Source organism: Danio rerio, chromosome 3 (genome assembly GCF_049306965.1).
Source record: "Danio rerio strain Tuebingen ecotype United States chromosome 3, GRCz12tu, whole genome shotgun sequence".
Lineage (NCBI taxonomy): Eukaryota > Metazoa > Chordata > Actinopteri > Cypriniformes > Danionidae > Danio > Danio rerio.
Window position 1 is genome coordinate 62898025 of NC_133178.1, and position 15143 is coordinate 62913167.

Here is a 15143-nt window from a genome sequence, read left to right on the forward strand (position 1 = left end):
TCAACAAACTTTGTCTTTGTGTTTATTGTCTTACCGTCTTTCGGATAGATGTTAAAGCGAGGTCCTGACTCTCTGTGGTTATTAAAAATCCCATGGCACTTCTAGTAAAGAGTAGGGGTCCCTGATATCCTGGCCAAAGTTCCTCAATCGATCATCATCCCCATCTATCGAATTGGTTCTATCACTGTCTGTCCACTCCACCAATAGCTGGTGTGTGGTGAGCGCACTGGCGCCGTTGTCCTGTGGCTGCCGTCGCATTATCCAAGTGAATGCTGCACACTGGTGCTGGTGTGGAGATATGTACTTTTGGTGTTTGGCCATACACAACAAATGCGCTATATAAACACACATTACATTACATATTGTGCAGAGGAATGAAGAGATTGAACCTTTAAACTGTATGAACTGCTGTCAAGATGAAGTCAAGACTGATTTTAATAATCAATGAGGGAATGAAGGATGAAAATCTGACGATGCAAACACTCAAATCGAGTCTTCAGACTGAAAATCAAAGAAAGCTCTGTTCATCTGAGGGTCAAACATCAAACTAAACTGCTGTCACTGCTACACTGTAAAAAAAAAAAACTAGTTTTAAAGAAAATATCCCTACAGTTTTTTACAGTAATTCTTTTGTAATTTAAAATTATATGTAGAATTTAGTAAAATGACAAACAATCTCTCTAAATTCACAGTTTGACTTTTATTTTAGGTACTTTATCATTAAAGACAAATTACTGACATTTTTGTTTTTTATACAGAGAAATTACAGTATTATTTATACAGTATTTCTTCTGTTATTTTAAATTATATAAAAAAATCTGTAAAAATTGCAAAAAAAAATCTGTAAATTAACGGCTTGACTGTTATATTATGTACTATATACGTAATGACAAATTAAAACAATTTGTCTGTTTTATACAATAAATTTGCCGTATTATTTACACAGTGTTTTTCCTGTTTTTTAAGTACATTTAAAATTACGTAAAATTAAAGTAATAAATTGTAATTACTTGCTCTGTAAAAAAAATAAATAAATAAAAAATTGTAAAAAAAAAGGTCAAATGACTGCTACAGTTACGGCTGCCAAACAAAAAACATAAAATTATGGTAAAATTTCTTTGTTGAAATAAAGTGCAAAAAATAATAAATCTACAGATATTTTCATTCAAATGTTTACAGAGAAACACTGTTATTTTACAGACTTTTCCTAGATTATTACGATCAAATCTGTTTAATAAAGTTACACACTAAGAGCGCTCACATGCACCTGTTCCAGATTCTGCTGATTGCACACACACAGCCGGAGGATCGTTATGAACTGATTACATGCACTTTAAAAGCAGCAAAGACCAATTACTAAGTCTTGTTATACTGTTACTGTGAACATTATTGTGTGTTTCTCTTCTTTTGCCTTACTTTGTTTGTTAATTGTTTACATTATTTGCTGCCGGGATTGACCATTTGCCTGTTATTTGACCATGACTCTGGATTCCCTGCATAATGTTACATCTGTTTGCCCCTGTGTTGACTGTTGTTTGCCTGACCATCTCTGTGTAATAAACCTGCATTTGGATCTGCACACCTTTCTCCTCTTCATGTTACAGTTCCATTTCATTTAAACCTTAAACCTCATTCAGCTTAAACCTCTACATGTTTTACATAAACACTATTCAATAAAATGTAAGAACTGTAATTTTAAAGTTGTGAGAATTTTAATCAGTTTTATCTCGTTTGTTGTTTTTTCCTAAAGTTTTTTATCCAAAATAAAACTGTTAAATTATGATCATGAGCATGTCTTGGCATTTTATTAAAAGTGTTTAATCGTAATGATTTAGGGAAAATTCTTTTTAATAACATTTTCTCTTGAACTTTTAGTGCAGTCACTTTATTGATGGTGTTTGATCATAATAATCTTGGAAAAGTCTGTATGATAACAGTGTTTCTCTGTAAAACTCTTAGTGTGTAACTTTATTGAACAGATTTGATCGTAATAATTTAGGAAAAGTCTGTATAATAACAGTGTTTCTCTGTAAACATTTGAACATTTTTTTTCTTACAGTGTAGTGAAGATCATGAGTGAAGAGCACAGCGGAGATGAATGAGTCTGAATAAAGTTCTGATGGAAACTCTGGGGAGATGCTCCAGATGTGACGGCCATCATGTGGATCTGCTGTGAAGTTGATGCTGAAGTTTGTCTTCTAGCAGACGCAGTGAAGTGTGGAGATGTTCTTCATGGGGACGCGCAGGAAACACCTGCTCTTCTAATCAGCTCCATGTAAATCAGCAGCTCCTCTGAGCTCTTTTCATCTGTCAGACTTCATCTTCATCAGCTTCTCTCGATCTGTCGCCTGTCAATCATTCAGCGCTGCTTCCTGATGATGCGCTGCTGATGCCTGATGATGTCACCGAGCGTCTCTTCAGTCTCTTATAGCTGCTCTCTGATCAGTCTCCTCTTCAGTCTGTTCACCTCACACACACACTCACAACATGCTGACGCTCTTCATCCTCCTCATCATCACTCTATCATGTGAGACGACACTAGACTGCAGATCCAGAGGCACATCAGACTGTCGAGTGTGAGAGTTGTGTGGCATTAATGGTGTGTGTGTGTGTGTGTGTGTGTGTGTGTGTGTGTGTGTGTGTGTGTGTGTGTGTGTGTGTGTTTGTGTGTGTGTTTGTGTTCTGCAGGTGTCAGTGGAGTGACTGTAGTGACTCAGAGTCCAGTAATCACAGTCAGTAAAGGACAAACCGCTCAACTGGACTGTAATCTGGGGACGGTGACTCATGTTGCTGGATGGTACAAACAGACTCCAGCAGGAGCTCCTCAGTATGTGACAGTGTTTTATCACAGCTGGAGTTCACCTCGCTATGGATCTGGTTTCTCTGCTCCTAAATTCACATCAACATCTTCATCTTATTCGGATTATAGTCTGATCATCAGTAATGTGGATGTGAGTGATTCTGCAGTGTATTACTGTCAGACATATGACAGCTCTGTTAGAGAGTATGTATCACAGTGATTCACATCATGACAAAAACCTCCTCAATGCTCACATTCACTTCTGCTTTTCAGAGAACAGATGAAAAACATGAAGCAGATTCAGTTTTACATTTAAACTAAAACATTGCTATAAGTTAATATAAATTGTTATGGAATATTATAAGCACAGCATTATTGAATGCTTGATTGGCAGACAAATAGGAGACTCTGATATTATTCTTTCAGATCATTTTACCAATTTAACAATCTTTACAGCAAGTCTACTAAAGAAAAATTAGTAGAAAAGTGTAATATTTGAGCAAGCCACAGGATGCAGCTTTGAAAATGATTAGAGTATTATGAAATAATGCATGTTGTGCACAGTAAACATGATCTATACTCGGTAATAGAGCGATCCTAAAGGTGTATGTTTTAAAATGTGATGTTTAAAGGCATTATTATTTTCGTTCACACATGTTCACACACAAATATTAGATATAATGTTATGCAGGGCTGGAGTGGGACTCCTTTTCAGCCCTGGAGTTTCAAGCCTTAGACCGGCCCAATTCAGTTCACGACTGACAATATTAAAGTAACCTCATTTCCAATTCAGTACTTCACAGTGAAGGTTTATTTGAACAGTTACACAATGTAATGTTTAACAGTATCAGAATCTATTTTCTGTAAGAGTTACTGCTCATAAATATCCAAACCTTAAAATGAAGAAATATCAAATAAATACAAATATATATTAAGCTATATGTAAAAAATAAAAATTAAGATTAAATGTATTGAATTTTCTATTGACACTATCACGTCCTTTTCAAGGAAGCTACTTTAGAACTTCAAATGTTTTTCATAAATATGAGAGCATTAAATGGTAGCTAAATCTCCAACAGGGGCGAGGCAGAGGCACAGTGGGTAGCACATTCGCTTCACAGCTAGAAGGTCGCTGGGTCACTGGTTTGAACCTCGGCTCAGTTGGTGTTCTCCCTGCCCTCGCGTGGGTTTCCTCTGGGTGCTCCGGTTTCCCCCACAGTCCAAAGACATGTGGTACAGGTGAATTGGGTTGGCTAAATAGCGTATGAGTGTGTGTGTGTGGATGTTTCCCAGAGATGGGTTGCAGCTGGAAGGGCATCCGCTGCGTAAAAACTTGCTGGATAAGTTGGTGGTTCATTCTGCTGTGGCGACCCTGCATTAATAAAGGGACTAAGCCGACAAGAAAATGAATGAATGAATAAATCTCCAACACTATTCTTTAAAACATCACAATGTCCTTTTCTGCAATATCTGAATATATATTCTGTGCAAAATTGTTTAGATATCCAGTCTTTAAACACAAATAAAGAATAAAACAAGTATTGCACTGTTATCTGCCAGATATTTTTAACCACAGTATTACTTTCTAATAATGGCTTCATCTTTTTCCCCTTTTTAGCTTTCTGATCAAGTTAAGTCAGATTTATTAATTTAGTGAATCATCTGATTTCATTAATTGTCTCAAGGCAGTTTTCATTAAGCAGGTATAATATTTAATAATATTAATATTAATAATTCGTATTCTTATATTCACTCAATGACTACCTGCCCATTCTAGTGTGTTGGGCTCATGACTGGTGTTTGGTAACGTTACGGGGCCTGGCTCTTTACTGTTAACAGCAAACTGGACAAGAGTCATCATTAACCTGCAGGCTGCATTCTGCTCATGGGGCTGCGACAAAATAATTAAAAAGAGTGGAAAATAAATAAATAAATAAATAAATAAATAAATGAAAGAAAGAAAGAAAGAAAGAAAGAAAGAAAGAAAGAAAGAAAGAAAGTACGACTGTTGACAGTGCAGTCAGCTATAGGGACACCAGCACTCATGGCCCCAGAAATACTCCCGGTCCTCTTGATTTGCCAATCATGGCCCATACCTGAATTACCCCTAAAAAGTAATTTACGCAGTACAACCATCCAAAGCATCAATTAAATACCCAAAAAGAGTGCCCACATTTGTAATGCTGGTATTTTCTGGAAATTAGCTCAGACTTTTTTTTTTTTTTACTCAAAGTGTCTATGAGACTCTCTACAAGAGGCATCAGACACGTCCTGCTGGTTGATGTGCTGGGCAATGCTCAAATCGCCCATCTTAACTTTGAGAATGAACAGATAAAGGAAAAGTCTGGAGGGTCATTGACTTCTGCATCTTCAGGTCTGATGATGTAAATTCCAGTGACTGTATAAGCCACGTCTCTCTCCAACATCCTCAAAGTGTCCTGCACAACACATACAGAGTAACACTGCTCAGTCATGATATGAGCATCAACAAATGCAGGATTGGGAAATCTGACCTCAGCATTTCATCCAAAACTAGAAATAGCAAGAAGAAATAAATAATAACAATTAAATCTGACTATAGGTTTTAAGATACAGTAAAGACAGCAACACTCTCTGGTGTCTGCAATACTAAGTTTACATTAACTATTCAGACTTCTGTACAGTGTTTGTTTTGATTCATGCACCCATCCTCTAATGTTTTTTAGTTAAAAGGCTGATCTGGGATGGGCTTAAATGAGGTTAAATATTGATTAATTTGTCTCTAAAATGCATTAAAGAGACTATCAAAATAAAGTGATACCCACCTTTCTAAGCTCAGCACAGCTTCAGCGATAATACTGTTAGCAGAATAACACTGACTAGTGTTGATTTAACTCTAGACACTCGGCTGTAAACTCTGACAAAAAGCATATGAACATTAGATGAAGCAGTTGGTGTTTGCTGATGGAGTGATTGTGTGAAGTGTGGAGCTCCTCCCTCTGTCAGAGTTTCTCTTCTCTATATGAGCGTCTCCTTCTCTCTGATCGTCTTCATGTCTCTAAACTCAAACTGCTCCTCACAGGCCAGATCATGCTGATCATCTTCTACTGCTCTCTCCTCACTCTTCTGTCATGTAAGTCACACATTTCACTGCAGACATGCCGATCTCTCAGCAGAGACGACAGATTCATCACATTCATATTATTGATTATTATTTTACAGGTGTCAGATGTGCGAAAGTGCTCACTCAGAAACCCTCCATAATGACTGAAGACAAGGGCAGATCTGTGACTCTGGACTGTAATATTGAAAAGGAGGAGAATTATTATGTCAGCTGGTATAAACAGACTCCAAACACAGCTCCTCAGTTTGTGTTGAGATATTATCATGCTCACAGCTCACCTGGTGCATATGGGGATGGTTTTACCTCCAGCCGCTTCACATCTAAAGCTCAATCAAGTATTGACTATAGTCTGATCATCAGTAATGTGGCTGTGAGTGATTCTGCAGTGTATTACTGTCAGACATGGGACAACACTGCTAAAGAGTATGTATCACAGTGATTCACATCATGACAAAAACCTCCTCACTGCATTCACTTCTGCTTTTGGCTAACAGATGATACTGTAAGAGCTCGACTTCACATTACAGTGAATGAAAAACAGATCATTTCATATCTTTAATATTGAGTCCTGTAATTTCATTTATCTCCTAATTTGCCTTTATTTTTGTGCTGTTTGGATCTGGACAGTTTCTGACTCAGTTTATATAGCAGTGTCTGCAGATTGAAGCGACTCGCTCTTTATTGCAAAGACAAACGGTCAAATTGAATACAAACACTTAATAATGATTACAGGACTCTACACACATTGGTCATTCTCTGTGTCCTACACAATACAGGTGTAACATCCTTTAAGGCTCCTATATCTGATCATGACTAGTGCAGTATATCAGTGACTCTCTAATGCTGTGTTGAACTGGATCTCACTGGTGAGTCTTAAAATGTCTTAAATTTCAAAAACTCAATTTTAGGCCTTAAAAAGTCTTAAATTGACTGAAATATTGTGTTGTAGGACTGAAACCAATTTAAACAGGTCTTAATTTTGTAATGTAAAGCTATTTAATTGGGCCAACACACATCCAATCACTAATAATCATCACAATAAGAGTTTATTTATTAACTGTTTTTACTAATATGGTGTATTTATCTTCCTTACAATAACATTTGTTTTAAATGTTTTAACTGGGTCATTAGAAAAAATCCTTAGTGTTTAGCATTGTTCAAGTCTAAAATTTCATTCATAATGGTTTTAAAAAGGTCTTAAAAGTCTTAAATGTGATGTGATGAAACCTGTAGAAACCCTGAAACTGCTCATAGAGAGTTTTTGAGTCCTCATGATGAATTTATGAGGTTTGTTCTTATTTTGGGTGAATTTTTGCTCCAGATGTTAATTTTAACAGAGTTTTATCAACATTTCAACATGCGACATCACAAATTACATCCTTAAATGTCTTTATATAACTCTAATATCAGTGCTTACCACAGTGAATTATTAGTGGCAGAAGAGCAGCTCCTGTCTAAAGCTTTATCAGTTCAGTTTTGAGCTTCTGTTAGTGGAGAAATGCTGAGAAATGAAGTCTGTTTCATACACTGCTGCACACGACTCAATAACTCGACTCTTCTGAACACACATGTGTAACTTCATTTATTATTTTGTGTCTCTGAGTGAAGAATTAGTTTCATCTTTTACTGAACTCGACCGCTTTAGACGGCTTCTTCATCTTCTGCTCCTGAATTCAGTCATTGTGAAGTGAAGCTCAGTTTAGAAGAGCTGAGAGTCAGAGCACAGGAGACCCGGGTCTGATCCTTACTGAAGTCAGATCCTCACAGCACATCTTCAGCCCTGCAGATACAGAACAAACTCACTAAAACATTTACACCTTCATTACAAACCACAGCTAGAGAGGATTATGTGTGGGATTCATCTGATATCGCTCTAGAATTAGTGACTGTTTTCTGCTCTTCCTGATGTTTATCTGCATAAAACACACATCAATGAAGAGCAGAGAGACGTGAATTATGACCTGAAGTGGATGCAGTGAACCCTGACTCACATAACTGTACATGCGCACGCTCAGGAGACACCTGTTAGCTCAGCAGGTTTATGTAAATGACTGTGAAACTGAGGCGGGCGTCTCTTTTAGTGTCTCTACAGTCTTCAAGTTTCTCTCTCTGATCATCTCAGCTTTATTCTACAGCACTGCTCATCTTTACACGTCACAGACACCAAATCACAAGATGATCTCAATATTCTGCTCTGTCTGCACTCTTCTGACCTGTGAGTTTCCTCATGTCTGATGGACAGTTTAAAGTGTTGGACACACGATCTCATGTAAAGCTTGTGTTTGTTCTGCAGGTGTCAGTGGAGTGACTGTAGTGACTCAGAGTCCAGTAATCACAGTCAGTAAAGGACAAACCGCTCAACTGGACTGTAATCTGGGGACGGTGACTGATTATCCTGCTGTATGGTACAAACAGACTCCAGCAGGAGTTCCTCAGTATGTGCTACAATTTCGTCATGACTGGAGATCACCTAGCTATGGATCTGGTTTCTCTGCTCCTAAATTCACATCAACATCTTCATCTAGATCAGATTATAGTCTGATCATCAGTAATGTGGATGTGAGTGATTCTGCAGTGTATTACTGTAAGACATGGGACAGCTCTGTTAGAGAGTATGTATCACAGTGATTCACATCATGACAAAAACCTCCTCACTGCTCACATTCACTTCTGCTTTAGTTAACAGATGATCAGAGCTCAACTTCACAGATTAATAACACATCACAGAAATTTCCCTCCATCACTGAATATTTATTAATGTAAAGTCTGTCATCATGATATAATAAACAGAACATCCAGACTGATCGGTCCAAATACTGAACAATAAGAGTCTGATCAGAAACTGTAGTTACTAATGTGAGATTGACACTAATGAAGTCATAAAATAACTTGTTAATAATAAAGGAAACTCTCCTCTGAAGTATATTAGTTATAAAATATAATTTGTGCTTGAATTTATCCACATCTCTTATTGTTTTATGCTGATTTTGTGCTGTTTGGAGTCTCTACAGTCTCTCTCAGCTGCTGAGTGTGTAAAGCACACGGTGAGCTGAGCTTGAGTGAGTCTTTCACTTCTGTTTGTGTCTCTTCACAGACTGAGGAGGTTTTTGTACGGCTGAACATATCAAATCTTTCACTGTGGTATTCGGACAAGGAACTAAACTCATTGTGACGGGTAAGTCATCGCTCTACTGTATTACTCTTCATCTGCTTCATGTTTAATATATTGATCTGTGCTCTATAGTCAGTTTTATTAGTGGACTGTTAAGAAAGCATGTTGTAGATTTAGAGTTAAACACATTTCAGTTCAGTATTTTTTTGCTCCTCAAGCGTCAAACCCTGAAATATACTTTCTCCTAAAGTTTAACTCTCAACTACAAGAGTTTTCTGTCTGGATGTGTTTTATATCAGCGATCACTCGACTGGGCTGGTCAAGTCATTGTAGATTATCTTTTATTTATTTCAATTTGCTTTGTTAGTCATGTTTTCCCCATTAGGTTACTTGGAAAAACCTTTAAAAGAATAAAAAAAAAATCACTGCAGATTTAACCTTAAATTTACTGATTGTGTGTTAAATGAGCTTAATTATTATTATTATTATTATTATTATTATTATTATTATAATAATTTTCATCATCATTATTATTAAACCATTCTTATATTATGATTTTAAGAAACTTCTGAATTATTTTGAATGCAAGTTTATTTATTTAATCAATAAAATAATGTTTATCTTATAAGAAGTAAATCTTTATGTTAAAACAAAAACCAAGTATGTATTTATATATATTTATATTAAAAAAGAGGCAAATACAGTATTAAAATGACAAATATTTTAAGTTTTTGAGCAATTAATAAATATTTCTTAAATGTCGTAAGAGTCCTCACAGCTACACCGTGTCTCAAAAAACTCCAAACAAAATTAATTAAGTCAGAATTTCGTCAAAATACATCCCACTTATATTATATTTTGTAATTAGATTGCCATTTTCACCAGTAAGTAATATAATCCACCTTTTGTCCAGTTTTTAATCAGAAATTCATGAAGAAAACGTGAAGCACTGCAGCCTTTCAGTTCTCGTAAACCTTTGATCAAACTCTCATCTTCAATCCAAAACACTATTTTTTATGTGAGCCTAAAGGCTCGTAAACACCGGAACCCTTTTCGTTTGCGTTTATCGTCAGCATTTTACGAGATGTTTTGTCAGATTAAAGCCCAAGCGATTTTCACTGGCGTCAAGCAGAAGAGTCTGCAAAATATAAATATGCCGTTATTTCACCGTCATTGCTTCATCGTCAAGGAAAGTAAATAAAAGGATTATTATAATGCACAGATTGTGCTGATATTCCTGTACAGAGTTTAGTCATTCTCACTCCTGTAGTACAATTAGCAGTCTTATTTTTGTATGATACAGTATATTACTGCTTGTTTTTTAAAGGACATGGTGTTTAGTCATTTTTGATGTTGTGGGGACATTAATGAGGTTAACGGCTCAAAAATCACACAGAATAAAGTATTTTGAAAACTGTCTCCTGTAAGGGTTGTGTTTAGGGGATCAAATATACAATTTGCACAGTATAAAAATCATTACATTTATAGAAAGTCCCCGTAAAGATAGCTGTACAAGTGTGTGTGTGTGCTGATGCTGATGTTGGTGTGTGTTGTAGACGCTGCTGCTGCTCCTCCTGTGCTCACCATCCTCCGTCCATCATCCAGAGAAGAGCTGAGCTCCAGTAAAGTCACTCTGCTGTGTCTGATCAATCACATGTCTGTGGCTTCCGCTGATGTGCGTTGGCTTGTGAACGGGAACTCGGTTACCGAAGGCGTCTTCACCGGCTCTGCTGAACAGCAGCCTGATCACAAATTCAAGAGCAGCAGTTCTTTAACCATCCAGAGGTCCGAGTGGGACAAAGACAGAGAGCTGACATGTGAAGCCACTGTGGCCTCCAAAACCAGCAGAGCAAGCATCAGGAAATCTGAATGCAGCGACTGAACCTGGAGAAGCGGATGTGCTGTTCTACTGTTATCAGAGCTGATCATATCTCTTGCTGGAGTGGCTCATCAATATAGAGAGTGCTCAAATAAAGCCTCCTCATTTTCTGCTGATGATCTTTCGCCTTTAATGTTGATTTACAACTGTTTTAATAAACTGCATCTTCAACAAACTTTGTCTTTGTGTTTATTGTCTTACTGTCTGTCGGATGAGATGTTAAAGCAAGGTCCTGACTCTCTGTGGTTATTAAAAATCCCATGGCACTTCTAGTGAAGAGTAGGGGTGTAATCCCCAGTGTCCTGCCCAAAGTTCCTAAGTCGGCTCTTACCATCATGACCTTCCAATCATCCCCATCCACCCAATTGGTTCACTGTCTGTCCACTCCACCAATAGCTGGTGTGTGGTGAGCGCACTGGCGCTGTTGTCCTGTGGCTGCCGTCGCATTATCCAAGTGAATGCTGCACACTGGTGGTGGTGTGGAGATGTGTACTTTGTGTGTTTGGCCATACACAACAAATGCGCTATATAAACACACATTACATTACATATTGTGCAAAGGAATGAAGAGATTGAACCTTTAAACTGTATGAACTGCTGTCAAGATGAAGTCAAGACTGACTTTAATAATCCATGAGGGAATAAAGGATGAAAATCTGACGATACAAACACTCAAATCGAGTCTTCAGACTGAAAATCAAAGAAAGCTCTGTTCATCTGAGGGTCAAACATCAAACTAAACTGCTGTCACTGCTACACTGTAAAAAAAAAACTAGTTTTACAGAAAATATCACTACATTTTTTTACAGTAATTGTTTTGTAATTTAAAATTATATGTAGAACTTAGTAAAATGACAAACAATCTCTCTAAATTTACAGTTTGACTTTTATTTTAGGTACTTTATCATTAAAGACAAATTACTGACATTTTTGTTTTTATACAGGGAAATTACAGTATTATTTATACAGTATTTTTTTCTGTTATTTTAAATTATATTAAAAATCCGTAAAAATTACAAAAAATTATCTGTAAATTTACAGATTGACTGTTATTTTATGTACTATATAAGTAATGACAAATTACAGCAATTTGTCTGTTTTATACAATAAAATTGCCGTATTATTTACACAGTGTTTTTCCTGTTTTTTTAAGTATGTTTTTTTTTTTTAAATTACGTAAAATTAAAGTATAAAATTGTAATTACTTGCTCTGTAAAAAAAAAAAAAATGTAAAAAAAGGTCAAATGACTGGCAGCTGCGGCTGCCAAACAAAAACCATAAAATTATGGTAAAATGTCTTTGTTGAAATAAAGTGCAAAAACTGATAAATCTACAGATATTTTAATTAAAATGTTTACAGAGAAACACTGTTATTTTACAGACTTTTCCTAGATTATTACGAACAAATCCGTTCAATAAAGTTACACACTAAGAGCGCTCACATGCACCTCTTCCAGATTCTGCTGATTGCACACACACAGCCGGAGGATCGTTATGAACTGATTACAAGCACTTTAAAAGCAGCAAAGACCAATTACCAAGTCTTGTTATACTGTGAACATTATTACGTGTTCCTCTTCTTTTGCCTTACTTTGTTTGTTAATTGTTTACATTATTTGCTGCCGGGACTGACCATTTGCCTGTTATTTGACCATGAGTCTGGATTCCCTGCATAATGTTACATCTGTTTGCCTCTGTGTTGACTGTTGTTTGCCTGACCATCTCTGTGTAATAAACCTGCATTTGGATCTGCACTCCTTTCTCAGCGTCCTCTTCACGTTACAGTTCCATTTCATTTAAACCTTAAACCTCATTCAACTTAAACCTCTACATGTTTTACATAAACACTATTCATTAAAATGTAACAACTGTAATTTTAAAGTTGTGAGAATTTTAATCAGTTTTATCTCGTTTGTTGTTTTTTCCTAAATTTTTTGATCCAAAATAAAACTGTTAAATTATGATCACGAGCATGTCTTGGCATTTTATTAAAAGTGTTTAATCGTAATGATTTAGGGAAAATTCTTTTTAATAACATTGTTTTCTCTTGAACTTTTAGTGCAGTCACTTTATTGATGGTGTTTGATCATAATAATCTAGGAAAGGTCTGTATAATAACAGTGTTTCTCTGTAAAACTCTTATTGTGTTACTTTATTAAACGAATTTGATCGTAATAATCTAGGAAAAGTCTGTATAATAACAGTGTTTTTCTGTAAACATTTGAACATTTTTTTTCTTACAGTGTAGTGAAGATCATTAGTGAAGAGCACAGCGGAGATAATTGAGTCTGAACAAAGTTTTGATGGAAACTCTGAGGAGATGCTCCAGATGTGACGGCCATCATGTGGATCTGCTGTGAAGTTGATGCTGAATTTTGTCTTCTAGCAGACGCAGTGAAGTGTGGAGATGTTCTTCATGGGGACGCACAGGAAACACCTGCTCTTCTAATCAGCTCCATGTAAATCAGCAGCTTCTCTGAGCTCTTTTCATCTGTCAGACTTCATCTTCATCAGCTTCTGTCGATCTGTCGCCTGTCAATCATTCAGCGCTGCTTCCTGATGATGCGCTGCTGATGCCTGATGATGTCACCGAGCGTCTCTTCAGTCTCTTATAGCTGCTCTCTGATCAGTCTCCTCTTCAGTCTGTTCACATCACACACACACTCACAACATGCTGACGCTCTTCATCCTCCTCATCATCACTCTATCATGTGAGACGACACTAGACTGCAGATGCAGAGGCACATCAGACTGTCGAGTGTGAGTGTTGTGTGTCATTAATGCTGTGTGTGAGTGTGTGTGTGTGTGTGTGTGTGTGTGTGTGTGTGTGTGTGTGTGTGTGTGTGTGTGTGTTTGTTCTGCAGGTGTCAGTGGAGTGACTGTAGTGACTCAGAGTCCTCCAGTAATCTCAGTCAGTAAAGGAGAAAGTGTCTCGTTGCTCTGTAACACAGGCAGCTCTACTGATGGTGGACGCTGGTATAAACAGCTCGCTGGAGGAACACCTCAGTTTGTGTTAAACTCTTACCATGGCTGGAGCTCTCCAAAATTTGGATCTGGATTCTCCTCTTCTAAATTTTCAGTATCTTATCCAACCAATTCAGACTGTCATATGTCAATCAGTAATGTGGCTGTGAGTGATTCTGCAGTGTATTACTGTGCAACATGGGACGACACTGCTAAAGAGTGGGTATCACAGTGATTCACATCATGACAAAAACCTCCTCAATGCTCACATTCACTTCTGCTTTTGGCCAACAGATAATACTGTAAGAGCTCGACTTCACATTAACAGTGAATGACAAACAGATAATTTCATGTCTTTAATATTGAGTCCTGTAATTGAATTTATCTCTTAATTTGCCTTTATTTGTGTGCTGTTTGGATCTGAACAGTTTCTGACTCAGTCTATATAGCAGTATCTGTACATTAAAGCAACTCGCTCTTTATTGCAAAGACAGACAATCAAAGTGAATACAAACACTTAATAATGATTACAGGACTGTACAAACATTGCTCACTCTCTGTGTGTCCTACACAATACAGGTGTAACATCCTTTAAGGCTCCTATATCTGATCATGACTAGTGCAGTATATCAGTGACTCTCTAATGCTGTGTTGAACTGGATCTCACTGGTGAGTCTTAAAAAGTCTTAAATTTCAAAAACTCAATTTTAGGCCTTAAAAAGTCTTAAATTGACTGAAATATTGTGTTGTAGGACTAAAACCAATTTAAACAGGTCTTAATTTTGTAATGTAAAGCTATTTAATTGGGCTGATACACATCCAATCACTAATAATCATCACAATAAGAGTTTATTTATGAACTGTTTTTACTAATATGGTGTAATTATCTTCCTTACAATAACATTTGTTTTAAATGTTTTAAACTGGGCCATTAGACACAATCCTTAGTGTTTAGCCTTGTCTAAGTCTAAAATTTCATTCATAATGGTTTTAAAAAGGTCTTAAAAGTCTTAATCTTGATGTGATGAAATCTGTAGAAACTCTGAAACTGCTCATAGAGATTTTTTGAGTCCTCATGATGAGTTTATGAGATTTGTTCTTATTTTTTGTGAATTTTTGCTCCAGATGTTAATTTTAACAGTGTGTTATCAACATTTCAACATGCGACATCACAAATTACATCCTTAAATGTCTTTATATAACTCTAATATCAGTGCTTAACACAGTGAATTATTAGTGGCAGAAGAGCAGCTCCTGTCTAAAGCTTTATCAGTTCAGTTTTGAG

At 36.5% G+C, this 15143-nt stretch overlaps 1 gene segment (V, D, J or C); it reads left to right on the top strand.

Moving 5' to 3' along the window:
• Positions 1-7991: 7991 nt before the first annotated feature.
• On the top strand, positions 7992-11057 carry LOC141381316 (immunoglobulin lambda-1 light chain-like). The segment is given in 4 exon segments: positions 7992-8118; positions 8197-8519; positions 9045-9078; positions 10572-11057. Coding segments are annotated over 4 exon segments (723 nt in total).
• Positions 11058-15143: the final 4086 nt, after the last annotated feature.